This window comes from Heterocephalus glaber, unplaced genomic scaffold (genome assembly GCF_053883595.1).
Source record: "Heterocephalus glaber isolate CG9 unplaced genomic scaffold, H.glaber_assembly_v1.0 deba00000331, whole genome shotgun sequence".
Taxonomy (NCBI): Eukaryota; Metazoa; Chordata; class Mammalia; order Rodentia; family Bathyergidae; genus Heterocephalus; species Heterocephalus glaber.
Window position 1 is genome coordinate 23,430,432 of NW_028258142.1, and position 15,150 is coordinate 23,445,581.

The 15,150-nt window shown below is 45.0% G+C and overlaps 1 protein-coding gene across 31 annotated transcripts in view; it reads right to left on the reverse strand.

The window, feature by feature from the left end:
• The window catches only part of Nedd4l (NEDD4 like E3 ubiquitin protein ligase), a 353,886-nt gene that overhangs the window by 6,835 nt on the left and 331,901 nt on the right, over window positions 1–15,150 (reverse strand). For all 31 annotated transcript variants that reach the window (XM_004858402.4, XM_087189046.1, XM_004858400.4 and 28 more), the window contains 6 exons: window positions 9,768–9,841; window positions 7,683–7,743; window positions 6,139–6,198; window positions 4,537–4,644; window positions 3,200–3,296; window positions 2,806–2,878 (listed from right to left, as the gene is read on the reverse strand). In XM_004858402.4, coding sequence (XP_004858459.1) covers window positions 2,806–2,878; window positions 3,200–3,296; window positions 4,537–4,644; window positions 6,139–6,198; window positions 7,683–7,743; window positions 9,768–9,841 — 473 coding nt within the window. The remainder of the gene's footprint in view (window positions 1–2,805; window positions 2,879–3,199; window positions 3,297–4,536; window positions 4,645–6,138; window positions 6,199–7,682; window positions 7,744–9,767; window positions 9,842–15,150) is intronic.

A 15,150-nucleotide genomic window follows, 5' to 3' on the forward strand; every position in this document is an offset into this window, starting at 1 on the left:
AAGCCAGAGGCCTTACAAGTCCGGGGTTGCAGTTTCTGCACAGTCTAAAGACCTAGTCCTGAAGTTCCCTGACAGCTTTTTTTCCTTAAAAAGATACCTGTACACGATCCATGTTTGAAGAGAAACTGTGCAAAGGAGAGAAAGGGTAAATGGAATACGTGAAGATCTGAGGTTGGAATTGTGTTATTGAGGGTCTGGACTTCAACTTTCTTATCTATAGGAATGGGGTCATCAGATAACCTAACTCTCAGAATTGTTACAATTATATGAGTCAGTCACATCAGTTCCTGGACAGTGTCTGGAAGTGGGACAGGGGCTCAGTAAGGGGTTGTCGCTGTTATTTGTGATTTGGTCCACCCCTGGGATACAGGGTGACCCTGAGCAGGCCACTGCCCTCAGTGGGCTCTGGCTCTCCCTGTGAAAGGTGTGTGAGCTGAAATTATTGGTACAGCAAGTGGGTCTGGGATTCCTAGCGAGAGTACACTGGAAGTGACTTTTCCAGAACAGTGAACTGAAGCTTGCAAGTAATCACACACCCAATGGTGACATCTGAAGACCCTAAAGAAAGAGCCAGATCTTCTGGCCTTTGCTTTTCTACCAAAGGAAATTCTTAATCTGAAGCTTAATTGTGCATTTTACATCCTTGTAGATCATGGAGGAAATGAACCATCCTGTGGCTGAAGGTCACTTGGAACTGTTGCAGAGAAGTGGCCACAAAGCTCCCATTTCTGTATTGAAATATAACTGGGCCTGGCTAGGAGGCAAGCCATGCAGAAGAGGACAACAGGCTTATTCACGAGGGTCAGGGCTGCCTGTGACACATCCCCTCAGGGACAGCAGATCCGTTCGAGGGAGCACCATTAGGAAAGGCTGCTTGCTTTATTTCTGTGACACAGAGACAGGAAAATAAGCTTTGGGAAGAGCCAGTGTGGTATCTTTTACCCTTCCTAGGTCTACTTTTGAAAATATTTTTTCCTTTGAAAATCCCACTACTTGAGCCACACCAACTAAGTCCACATCTCTGGGAGCAGAACTCTGGCATGAGGGTTTTTTTTTTTGGGTACCGGGGATAGAACTCTGGTCCTTGCACTTGTGAGGTAGGTGGCAGAACCACTGAGCTAAATCCCTGGCTTGGCATGAGGGTTTTTAAAAGCTCTCTATATGCAGCTACAGTCAAGAACCACTGATTTCGGGTCTCAGCTGCGCAGCACCATGTCTTAGTCATGGTGAAGCATGTGGATTTCAAAATTGAAGAAAAGTTCAACAGCAAGAATCTGTCCACAGGGTCAAAGAGGGACATGGGCTGAACCTGCACCTGGCTTACCAGATTGGTTCTCTTTAAAGAGTATAAAGAGACGGCTGCATGGATGGAGGCGGTCTATTGGGTGCAGTGGTGAAGGGAGCAGACTCTTTCTGGCAGAATTCACATCCCCTGATTTGGGAATCTGTGAACTCTGGGCTCCTGGGCAAGCGTTTTCATAGTCCAGGGGCATAATCATGGTGTATCATAAGATGAAACAATGCCTGGCCCACAGAAGATGGCTGTGTCAGGTAACTCAGAAGCTCTCATTAGCGCTCCCTGTCTCTGTGGCTCTGAGCCTGGGAGTTCTGCACCGACACCCACAGCCCTGGGCTCAGCTCTGTGCTGGCTGCCTTTCAAACTGAGTTGTCACAGCCCAGAAGACCACATTAGACTCTGACACTGGCTGGAATAAAAGCTCCAAATGACTAAAACATTCTACTCCTAAAATAAAGTGGGTAACACGGGCAATGACCACATTCATTCCATTCAGTCATGTGAATGGCATGAATGGAAAAACCCTTTCTTTCTGGTAAGGCAAAGGAATTACACAGAAGCAAAGAACCTTTCAGAGGCAACTTCTCACAAAGGCATTTTCATGAGAATTCCTCCCCACTGCCCCTTCTTTAGCAAGGGTGTCTCCTGTGGCAAGTGACTGCGGGTTGCCTCTGTCAGCTCAGTATGGTCAGTGCGGGATTCCTGAGCCTTCATTGCCCGTGGGAAAGCCAGGGCTGTGGTGCTCACATTGTCCAGAAGACTGACTCCAGTGCTTCCTAAGGAGTAGGACAGAAAAGTGCCCCCCACCCCCATGCACCAAGAACAAATCAACCGAGGGGCACTGAGTTCGGATTAGCAAAGTGCTACTCTTAAAAACTCATTCAGGCAGGACTGCTCCATGCTTGGTGTCCTGTATCTTCCAAGAAAGTATCCGAGGCCTCTTTCCTCTCCTGGCAGCCAAAAAGGGACCTTTTGAGGGTGCCGAGCCCCTATACTTTGCTGTCTCAGGCCATGTGTCACTTATAGACATCTACACTGCTCTGGCTATAATCATATTAATACTAAATTCCAGGGAACTATGGGTTATTCACAGGCATGGAAGGCATTTTAAGATTGATGCTTCAATAGAGAATTTTATTCTAAGTTTTAAACAACCAATTTAAGGTGGGAATAAAAATCCAGTTCTTTTGAGAGGCTGGGAGCTGCCATGTCCACAAGTGCTAAGTGGTGAAGTCTGCTCCTAGAGCAAACAGGGAAGGCAGGTCTTGGAGGCATCCCCGATAGTGCAGAGGCTTTAGCCCTTATGTGCAAACACACTGGCTCTATTCAGATCGTGGTTGAAGTTTTGCTAGCATTTACTGTACAATTCATGTCCTCATCTGCATTGGTTTTTCACTCTGAGTTATTTACAGACAGGAAGAGTAGCACTGTATACCTCGAGGCCAGTACCACACAAGGCTGAGTATCTAAGATACTGGTGGCTGACACAGAAGTGTTTTGTCACTCACCATGTGTGAGCTCGGGGCAGTTTCTCAGGGCTGCCCCACTGCTCTATTGTAAACAGCTGAGGACCATTGGAACCTGGACAGAAAAGAAAAAGACACGTCAACAGGGCTTGAGGTGGTGGGACAAAGCTGCAGTGACACGAAAGTAGCACAGCTCCCACGGGCAGGGCAGGGCTTGCCGAGTGAGTCCTGACTCACTAACTTTTGCTGTGATGCAGTATTTAATGTTGAGAGGCACGCAGTCTGCACAAGCTCACATGCAGGGCCTGCCTGGCCTCAGGATGAGTTGCCCCAGTGTTAACAGACAAAATCCCACATGCACAGCATTCTCAGGCCACAGGTGAGACCTGGCCAGATCTTCACTGGAGGACAGCAGAGTCTGATGTGTGCTACTCACCATAAAGTTCGGCAAATCCATTCATGGGTACACGGGATGTCCCCGTGACAAACTGCAGTAACCGGATCCGCTTCTCGGCGTCCATCAACAGCACAGCCTGTGCAACAGAGGCAGAACGTTGTTAGGTCTCCAGCTGACAGAGGGTACATGCTACTGTAATGCAGGCAGGCAAACTTGATCTGATGTATACTGTCATGTAAGAAGGCCCAGACAGAAAACTGAGTCTTTTTATTATTTTTTTTATGGCCATCTCAACCTCAGCCTCTCTAATCTTAGCGAGTGATCATCAGATCTTTTATTCTTCTGCCAATGGGCCAAAATAAATGATATGAAAATCAAGCTCTGGGATGGCACTGAGCTCAGGTCTCAGTATTCGAGGTTTGCCAGCTCCCCTCAAACCAATTATAACTATGCAGTGATCCAGAAGGGTCTACACAAGGGGAGCCCAGGTGAAGAGATAGTTATTTCAGACTGCAAACTGCCCAAAGACAACAGCAAAAATCGCTCTCTAAAACAATCTGTGTGCCTAACACATTACAGGAATTGAATTGGCTTCACTGGGAATGTTATTTGAACTACTATAAAAATATCTAAAATCAAAGCTGAGTGAGACTTGGTCTAGGATTTGAAGATTCTGCTTTCTTCTCTCTCTGTATGTCTGCTGGCACTTGAAATATTAGTAGCACACATTTAGAAATTCAAACAAGTTAGATGACCTCTTTTTTGGTGGGGTGAGTTATCTGTTTTTTTAGTTTACCATCTCTCCCTTGGACAAACCCTTTCCTGTTTCCCTTCCCTTTTAAGACGAACAGAATGTAAACACGGGCTTTAAGATAGGAAATCATATTTTGTTTGCATCTAGGATGAGAGATATAAGATCAAAATGGTTTTTGGATTTAAAAAAAAACCTGAGAAATTTATTTTTCCACAAAATATGGCATCTTGGGAAAGCCAGCCCCAAGAGAATGTTTATACGCCGAGAAAGCTCCCACTCTGATTTCCACCTTGGAGGCCTAATTCCAGTACTCTGGGTGCCAATGAACTCCTTTTCAAGAATCATCTTTCTTAATGGGTTCCGCAAATGAAAGTCACTCTAACCAGGTGGTCAAGGACGGACCAAGCACTTGTGTTCGGGTTAGCCTTATTCAACTCTCACTGGGCAATGCAGTTAAAGAAAACTGCAGAGGCTCCGTTTCTCCCTCCATCTCCCATAGTCTGAGTAGAAAAGACCCCAATTTCCAGCATTAGTCCTAGAGCAAGGCAGATGAAGGCACTGTAGAGCCCTGGCCCTGACTTGGGGTGGGGGAGACTGAAGTTGGAGGAGGTGCTGGAGTTACCTTCCAGAACCACTGAATGACAGGGTGATTCGGGCAGTAGCCATTCTTGTAAATAGAATGCTGTCTCCAGTCGTTCACGTCAACGTCACCGAGGCCGCACATCAGCAACTATGAAGGAAATTTACCAGATGTAAATGAGGTAGGATGTGAAAGCTGGAGAAATCACACACTGAGAAATTAGTTTTCCTCAAAGCCAGCATTTTGTCATTCTGCAAAGGAGTTAAGCTAGCAATTCATGAAAGACGATGACTGTGGACATATGTCCCAAACATTTCCTGCCACATCAGATCACAGAAATGTCATAGGTAATGAGGGTGATTTAATTCTAACCTCTGGACAAGGCCATGACATTTCATATTGGAAACAGACAAATAGACACTGGATCAGTCGTCTTCCTAGCCCCGAAGCTAGGCGCAGTGTTCATGATGTCCTTACACTCTGTTACCTTTGTTTCCCCTGAGAGATCTTCTGAATATCAGAGACTTTCTCTACCCACAAGGGAATTACTATTTATGACAGCAAGAACTCATCTCTGCCAGATGGTTCAGTTCAGGTGATGACAACACCTCATTCTAACACAGACCTGTGGACTATGGACATGTACTAATGCAGTAATGGGCTCCTTTAATTATTTATCTAAGGCTTCCTCTTATTACATAACTCTCCAGGACAGAAGGTTTCCAGTGGACAAATGAATATGATATTCCCACTCAGGGAATGGAATAAAACAGAACTACATTCAAAGCCTGAAAACAGGGTTTCTAGGCCTAACTGGCTAAAACCTTGCGGGGTCAACCTGTGAGGTCACTCCTTTCTTTCTGCCTCAGTGACTCCACCTGCAAAACAGAGGGCTTACAGTGTGTGATTTCTATGACATCATTTATCTCCAAGTTCCCACTTTAAGGTGAAAGTACAGAAACCCAGTCTTTGAGAGATAGTCCACTGCATGTGGCTTTGACAAATGCCCAAGTACTGTCACCAGCTTGTCAACAGACACAGGTTCCTTCCTTTTCCTGTTTTTCCTGATACGACAAAGAGTGTTCCTTTGGTTTTCATGTTGCGATCATTCATCACATCAATACCAAGCAGCTGAGGTGCAGCATACCTTCTGCTGCTACCTTGTTGCCTTCTGATATTTTTCCTTAGTCAACATAAACCACTTCAAGTTCAATAAGACATCTATTTCACAGCCTCTAGGAGGTGCTTATAATCACTTGTGGCCAAGTCCCCGACTGGCTTGTCCTGGTGGAGGTAGAGTAGAGCAGGATCCTGGGCTGCCTGGTCTTGCAAACAGGGGACTGCTACAACCTTTGCTCGACTAGATGCAGCTGCTCTCCTCACCTGATGCACAGGGCTATGAACCCAACATGGCTTGGTGGGCATGCTCACTGAATGGCTTGAATGTACAGGGAATCTTGGGATGACTACTTCTGCTATTCCTTACTTCCAAAATCAGAAAATAAACCCCATATAAAACACATAATTCACCTAAACTTACTCAGTAGGACATTATGGATCACAGAATGTTAAAATATCATTTGCAAAGTAATGAGAGATACTTTTAAAAAATCTACTTTACGTAAAATAATTTATAATACAAACCTCTAGCTCATTTTCATCAAAAATTTTAATCAAATCAATAGGAAGCAGTTCCGTGAATCCCTGAAAGGACAAATAAAAAAAATCACCTTAAACATATTTTTCCTCAAAAAAACACAAATTTTACACGAGAAATAAGCTTTATTGGTTTGCCAGGTAAAATATACTCTTTACTGATGATTTATACATCACTGACAGTATCAAATAACTGTAGCCCCAATAAAAACTACACTCAAAACACAAAAGTTTTGAAAAATTATAAAATCTAGATGGTTCAGGAACTTGAGTAATTTTTGAAACCTCATGACAATATGAATCTTGTGGGCAGGTGGTTTCAGAAAGTCCTTTATGACACACTATTGTGAGTCACTGCGTCCTAAAAATGCACAGACCACAGATGTGCTGGAGACACGTTTAAAAATAACTCCTTGAAGGCCTGGGGATGAGGCACAAAAGGAGGAGGTGTGATGTAGTGCAGAGGAGACGGAGTGTGGCAAACCCAGCTTCCGTTCCTGGGCTGTGACCAGCCAGTGCAAGGCTCCAGGATGAGACTCCCAAGGCTGCTGTGCTGAGGCCAGATTCCTCAAAGCCAGGGCTGCTAGGGGTGGGGCCAAGGAATCTGCTCTCTGGGGTTTCTTATCTAAATAAAGTATGAAAGGGCCCTTGTCCACTCAAGCCTTATACTTCACCTTCCTAGGACCCTGAATTTTTTAAGCATTCTGCCTGGAATGCTTTTTTCATCCTGTGTACACAACTGAGCTCAAGAGTGTTGCCAAACGGGAGCTCTCCATCAGTTTACTGGAAATTAATAGTGTGGACTTGAGGCTTTTTCCTGTTATCTTTTAACTCATTATCAGAGTTAAAAGGATTTCACTTCTGTTCAGCATGAAACACTTTTTAAAATGATGAGCCTTTACCCTTTGCTAGGGACCAGGGTTGGAAGGGGCCTGGGAGCATGCCCAGTAGTGACCCCTTGTCTTCCCAGGGTGGAAGCTGGCACAGATGGCCAGGTGTAATACCAAAGCCCAGCTGACAAAAATGTGATTTCCATGTAGTTCTACAAGAGAAAATCTGTGGGGAATCTTAAGACAGCCATGAAGAAAAAGCACAGCCACTGAGGCAGGCAGAGTCCCCAGAGGGATGGCCTAATGGGAACCACCCTCTATATGTTCAGCACGAGCCCTCGGACACTGGCATTGCAGCAGCTGGCAGCCTTCTCTGGGCATCATCTGGAACTCCAAGATGACAGCTCTAGATCGAGTATTTAAAAAGTCCGCTTCAAACACAGTTTAGACAAATTAAAATATAAGAGAAGCAAAAAACAGAACACACAAAAAAAGAAAAAAATGGCAACGGTGCACTATTGAACACTCTTGTCCCTCAGGCAAGTCAACAGTGTGAGCTGGGTAGTGGTGGCTTCCTCTGTGGGTCCCACCCCCATGGCTCGGAGAGTGGTCAGCTCCAGCACATCACCCACAGGAGACCAGCGAGCTCTCCTCAACCCAGGGCTTGAGATGCATGGCGGAGACCCCGCCAGCAGCACTCACCTCCAAGAAGGCATTCATTTGCTTCTGGACCCTGTTCACAAACCTCCACTGGATGACTAAGCTGCAGGAGAAAAGGGAACATGCTTAACCACCCCCACTGTCACCAGGGCTCACTGCTTTGTTCAGAGTAGGGACTGCTGCTCCTCAGGGAGGGAAAAGCAGAGAGTGCAATCGTGTACCAAAGGGGAGGGAGCTACTGTGGTGCGCCCACTGTTGATTCAGGAATTCTTTCAAGAATCAGTGGAATATCTATGATGTCATAACCGGCCCTCCCACCCATCAAGCCTCAGTCGATCAAAGTGCTTTATAGATGTAACTACTTGAAGAGGGGCAAAGTCATGGGTATGAGTACACAGGTGTGTGTGTGTGTGTGTGTACAAAGACACACATCCACACCCATATGTATGTATAACTATGTGCAAGTGTTTGTAAAGACAGTTCCTAGTATGCTGAGTATCATGTACACTAATGTTTTAATACCAAAACTTGGATGATGAATGGTTAAGACTCTAAAAGTAACTGAAATTCACTGAAACCATTTTCCCTGTGACAGTGTTTGGCACAGAGCAGAACCAACTGCAAGGCAGATCGACGAAGGTTTCATCCTCATAGAGGGCTCTCATGTCAGAGGCGGCAGGCAGCACAGCAAAGCCCCCACGAGCAGCCTGCAGCACACCAGCTCAGCCACTTCAGCTCTGTGGGTCTGGGCTGCAATCATCAGCCCACTGCCACTCCTCCACCGCCACAGGAGGACACGGGGCCAGGAGCAGCTGGAGATTTCAATTCTACTTTTTTCAGTGAAACTAGCTGAAACCCTGCCTAGACCAAATGTGAACCCTAAAACAATTAACTGCAAAGAGTGATGCACAGCACACGTCAGATTCCTCAGACTTCAGACCTTAGTCATTCTTGGCTGCAGCTTTTTAAAGAAACTATTCACCATTCTGCTTTCCAAGCGAAGACAATCGTGTCCCAGGTATCATCTGCTAAAATTATTCAAGGTCAGAACAAGGACTCCAATTAGTGTGGACAGGTAAGAACTGTAGTAGCTTACTTCCAGATTATTTATTAAGCATGAACAAGCTTTTGACTTGAGAGTGGAGAAGGGTTGTTATATGACAGTTCCACTCTTCCTCAGGGTCTCTAAGATTATGCCACTCTCCATTTCTTCCTAATTAGGAAGGATATGTCTTCCTTGCCGATCACACTAAAAGATGCTGAGATTCTCAGCCAATTCTCCATTCAAGCCCTCTGACCAATTTCAAACAAGGAAACACTGCTTGTAGAAATGGAGTACTGAAAGCTCAAGTCACTGCTATAACCCACAAGATATGCAGAAACTCGGACCCTACAACCAAACCCTGCAGCACTTTCTTCATGCCTGCACAAGGGGGAGGCTAGCAAAGGCAAACGTGGCCAGCCTTGGAAGAACTCAGAACTATGTGTCTGCATCATACAGACATATCAAAGATAAAAATGTAATGTACCCAAGCAAGAAAGATCTTCTGCCTGCTATAAAAATCCCAGGATTACTTAAGAGCTAGATTTCTGAAAGCACTCAACATTTTCTTCCAACAAATGAGGCTGAGATTGGATTATGAAAATTCGCAAACATCAGAAATAATTCATTCTATTTGCACATGCAAAATTCTATCTGTTTTAACTCTTTTCCTAGGTTTTTACTATGAAGAAGCAGTCAGGAGAGAGGGAAAATACTTTGCCTATGGTAGTTCTTAATTTTATCCCACTGGTCTTTGACAATGTGTTACACTGTTACAATTTAAAGTCGAAATGAGATGTCCACATACTCTAAAAGAGTACCTGCCATGTCACTCAACCACATACACCTTTTCCTTGCTCCATTCCTTTTGAGGGAAGCTCACAGACGTCATGATATAATGCAAACTTACCAGCCCACATTCAACTTCCCATTAGCCCAGGCCAAAAAAGAACTTACATTACTGAAAACTGGCCCATGCAAACCTGGCCATACATAGTGCACATGAGCTATCCTGGCAAGGGATCCCAACCCAATGTGTTGTTCAATTTATTAAAAGAGAAAGTTGTAAATATGAGTATACATACTCAATATATTCCCTTTTGTTTTCATTTGTCACCATTATTTCTGATCCATTGGGCTTCAAATCCACTTGATATGTCTGTAATTATAAAGAAAAAACAAGAATCACCATCATGGAGTTATTTTACATATTACTATTAAGGTCTTAAGAAAGATAAGCAAAATTTATTAAAAAATACTTCCCAGAAAATGGGCTCCATGTATAAGAGAATGTCTAATGAAGCTTTTAAACTGTTAAAATGTCACACATTTATAGATGTTATCACTAAAGGCAAGTGATTCTGTGGTTATTTGTTTTAATTATACTTCATACATTAGCAACAATGGAGAAGAACAACATTTTTTAAATCTGCTATTCATTTACTGATTAATTATATTTAACAGACAAAAACAGTAAATTAATCAAGTCTACAGAGATACAAATTCAAATGCATTTTGTTCCTGGAAATTAAAATTTATAGTCATAAAAAAGGATGCATAGATTTTCTTTCAAACAGGCAAAACACAGGGCCTTGAAAGAAAAAAAGAAGAAAGAAATAGAAGAGAAAAACAAAGAAAAGCTTAAGCATCAGGCATAGTAGTGTATGCATATAATCCCAACTGTTTAACAGCCTAAGGCAGGAGGATCACAAGTTTGAGGGCAGCCTGGCAATTTAGTGAGACCGTGTATTAGAAAGAAATTTTAAAAAATGGCCGAGAATACAGCTCACTGGTAGAGTGCTTGCCTATTAGCATTTGTGAGACCTTGGGCTTAATCCCTAGTATTGAGGTAAAAGAAAAAAAAAGAAAGAAAAACTAGAAACTTGAGAAGCCAGGTTGAAGAAATTTATTTGGACGGGGACACTTCTTCCCACTATCTGTCCCTGATACCACCCACCCTTAGAGGAAACCTTGATCACAAAGGAGCAAAGTTGATGAAACCAGACTATCACATTTCCCCACTCCCCAGATCCAGCAAAATGCAATAACTAGTTCAGGAGGAGGCCTATTTTTTATGGAAAAGAAATTCTAGAGCCCAACTTCCCTGCTACAAGGCAGCCATGTAGATATTTTGGTGAGATCCTCTGTAGTCCACCAGTTTGTATGACCCAGCAAATCAAGAGCCAGAGTTCTCTGCGTAATGACGACACAGACTCCAACGTGTAATGGGATCTATGCTCCAGCAAAAGGTCCCCCAGTGATTCCTTCCTCCAAACCCTGCATGCCCCAAAGACCTGGCCTTCTGGCCTGAAGACTCCGTCTTGTCTTCAGTGTTTGCTCTGTCTGCTTCATTCTCACTTCTGTTCACAGTGAGCAGTTTTCTCAATCACACTGAACAACCATCTCGCCCCTCTGCATGTTCTTTTTCCCTTTTCATTTGGGAGAGGATCTTGTTTTTCCAACACAATTCATCTCGTTGCTGTCGCTATCACAGACTCTTAATCTTGTTTCTGCATTTCCAGTTTCCTTCCAACCCCTTCCTCACAGTTCCATTTCCTTTTCCTGAGGGCGGGCACCTGCTCCTGCCCTGGACAGGCCAGGTGAGTGCTGGTGGATGGCAAACAGTTTTTGCTTGGGCAGTGGGGTGGGGATGTTTCCTATAAGAACACTGACAGTTGTTTTGAGGTTTGTGGCTCCAGTTCATTCACATCTTCTGTAGCAGCTTTTAATAAGCCCTGTACTGCACCCCCCCCACCCCCCCGCAATACCTCCTCTAAGACTGTCCTGCTATTCTTTCCATTAATGGAGATTTCCTATCTGCTCGATAACACTGATGAGTTAATCCCAGATCACCTCCTGGCACTGAGCAGGCTCTTGGTAAAGCTCAGCTAGTCTAAGACAGAATCCCCTTCTTCCCAGCTCTCATGTTCCAGGCAGAGGGAGTAAACAGTATCCACAACCCTGGAGGGCTCTCCTCCCGCCTCTCTTTCCTCACAGGGCCTCCTTCCCCAGGTGCCTCCGGGAGTTGTCATTTTCCAGAACTAATGAATGAGAGTGAGAACTGCAATCAAGGAGGGGAGGAAATCCTGTGATGCTGCCAGGCAGCTTTACCCAATGCACCGGGATCCAGTGCTGCCAGTGCATAGAAACAAAGGGCTCTTGCCTGTACTGCTGTGTGTCTAATGGTTCTATTGTTTGGAAGATAATTTGGCAATAAGTAGGCATCACAATTTTACTTCTTATAATACCGCACATATTCCTTCTTCTAATTTCTTTTATAATTTATATCAAAGAAGAAAAATTAACCAAGTATGCAAATATATATATATATATACATATGTATGTTTATATCCTATGTATATGAAGATCATCTCCAGGATTATGTTAATATAGTAAACATGGAGTAGACCACATGCCCACAAACAAGGTACAGCTAAAATCATACAGTACATATCTAAAAAATGGAATTTCCGTTACAGCAGTACAGACTGATATTTATTGACACAGGGAAGTCTGAGTGATATATTACAAACACTATGCACAGTACAATTCCACTTTCATTCAAACAAAAATAAAACTTGCATCTGTGCACACAGAGAATAGTTCTATTAGATATAATAATTGTTGTGTGTGGTACTGGGGATTGAACCCAATGTCTTTGCACTGAGCTACATTCCAGCCTTTTTCTTTTTTTTTTTTTTTGAGATAAGGTCTCAGCAAGTCACCAAATTGCCCTAGGTTGGGTAAAACTTGCAAGCCTCCTGCCTTAGCCTCCCAGAGTACAGGTGCACTAACTTAATCAAAATTTTAATCTTCATTTTTCTTGAGATAGCAGGAATAGGCGATAGAGATTTTTAGTACTTTTATTGAATTGTTTTATTTTAATTACAACACTTAATATTTTATAACCAGAAAACTGCTGAAAGTGTTTTTGAAGGGAAAAATAAAAGGGACCCAACCATCCATGCTAAATGAGGAGGAGACTGGTATGAAGAGGCAGCAAGGCTGATCTGGACCAGGTTCCTTCCCCAGAGCGTGAAGGGGTGCTCAGGGGCAGGCCTGCCAAGGGAACTCAGCTCAGGGCTGTTTCTCTCCCTAGGCCCCCATGTTGGGGTGAGTCCTTCAGGTCCCTGAAACAAATTTATCAGTTACATTCTAAGTGGTGCTGAGTTTCTGACCTTCTTGGGTTCTCCAGAGACAACATTTTAGTGGGAGCAATGACCAGTGTTTAAATTCTACTTTTTCAGTTAGCTGTCAAGGCCAAGGTTCAGACTGCTTCCTGTGTTGCAGATGCAATGGTGCAGCTGTCACAGGTCAGATCACTGAATTATTCCATCAGGTAGGTGCCTAATGGGGTAGGCATTAGACAACCTACCCATTAGGTAGGTTGCAGTGATTTCTGGCTAAGCACAAGGTTCGGTGGAAAGCAGAGAGTTGGATACAAGGCCTAGTTCACGGATCTGCAAAGCTGGACTCTACACGCTCACTTCTCTTGGCAGCCTCCATTCCTGCGGAGCCTTTTGCCGAGCTATAGCTTTGTGTTTTCATTTCCCTCACACCTCATACTTCTTCATTTCAGACCTCACTGCCACAGGAGAGGACAAAATAGTACAAGGGCTGGAAGCCCGCAGCAGCAGGCTCAGAGGTGCCAACAGCCTGGTGCTGAGGAGGGAGAAGCTGGAGGGCAATCATTGGGCTTCTCTTAATCACGGTCATACCTACGGGCAGCGTCATGGCACATAGAGGGGGAGGCAGAGACTAGGAAGGTGAAACACTCTGACCAAGGATACACAGGCAACTAGATGGAGCTGGTGCTGGAGCCCAGGTGTCCTTTCTCCAGTGAAGCAGTCTTCCCCTCCACTGTGGGTGGATTTCTGCCACTCTTGTCCATTTCCTCACTATACTAAATTCATCCTTTCACCTCTAGCAGTGGCTTTCTAGGGATCATCATCATTTTCTTGGGTCCCAAAGAACCCAATATGGCACTAACACAGTAGTCTGGAACACAGCAGGTGTCCAATAAATACTGATGGGAAAAACCCTACAACAGAAAAGAGTCCTAGTGTCCTGAGCATAAGCGTCTCGATCTTTCTCATAAAGATGAGAGGAAACCAGGAGCAGGCATGTGACCCTCACAGAGCTAGAATCCTCCTCTTGCCAGTCAAGAGCTTTGGATGCATCATAGCTTCCCTGATCTTCCACAACAGATGCTTTACACCAAATGTTTGTGGGCTTAGCTGAGAAACAGTGTGGGTCATACTGAGCACAAGGGACTTAGGCAGAGAAGCTTTATCTGCTTCTGAGACCCCATTTCTGGGTGCTGAGCACTAAAGACTAAAGGCAGCCTGTGCCCTCCCAAGCCCTGTCCCTGGCCAGGCCAACTTCCCCTTCCTAATCCTCCCCAGGATGACAGCAAAGCTTTGGCAAGGACAGCACTGTGGCCTCCAGGTCACCTCTTGCTTTTTCACTTCCAATTTCCTTAGCTTCCATCTGGCTGCTCCTGGAGTGGCACCACCACCACCTCTAGTCTCTTCCTGGCCCTCTCCTCCCAGTACGCTACCAGTTTCTGCCTTCTGACCAACTTCCTTCCCCCAACCTTTTTTTGTCATTATAGTCCCGTAAGGAGCCTTTGTCCAACAGCCCTCCCCTCACTGCCTGGCCTACGACCACAAAATCCTAACAGTCTGATGCACAGCATACTGTGCTCCCTACTGCAGCCCCTGGGAGGGCCACAGACCCTGGCAACTTCTGAGATAATTCTCCTCCAGTGGCCAGCTGGGGCCTGCACCCCGTTAAGAAGTGTACTTAACCTGGCATGCCTTTCCCTGAAGAATTTCCCTACTGGGCCACTGTCCTTCCTCCTCCAGCACAGCTCCTTGAAGGTCACAACCCAGGGCCTCTCCAAACAACCTCATCAAACCTGCTTTGCTCAACATGAAAGAAGGAACATTTTATTCTGCTCTAACAGGCCCTTCTCCTGTGTGTGTGTGTGTGTGTGTGTGTGCGCGCGCGCGTGCGCGCACGCGCACATGTGCATAGGTACAGAGCCAATCATCCTGCTCGGCATCTGAACCTTCTCTAGCAGGCCTCAGAAATGAGCAGCTCCAGATTCTCACTGAGCAGGAAGAAAACAACTCACATAATGGCAACAGCTGCAACTCCATAACAAGAAACAACAGCAGCCACCACACTTCATGGTCTATTGCTTGTAACTGTGAAATGAGAGGAGCTCCGGCAGAAAGCACTGTGGAAAGCGGAGTGCATGTCTATCTTGCTGTGCCCAAGGTGCTGCCTCTGCCCCACTGAGGAGGTGACTTTTAGTTAACTTCTGGGGGCACAGGCCCACCTTGGGTTAGAACCAACTGCACAGCATGGTCGGTGCTCTGCAGAGGGCTGAGAGGCTTGCACAGATACCCTGCCACGGCTCCTATTATTGACTCAACAACCATATTTGAGGGCCTACATGTG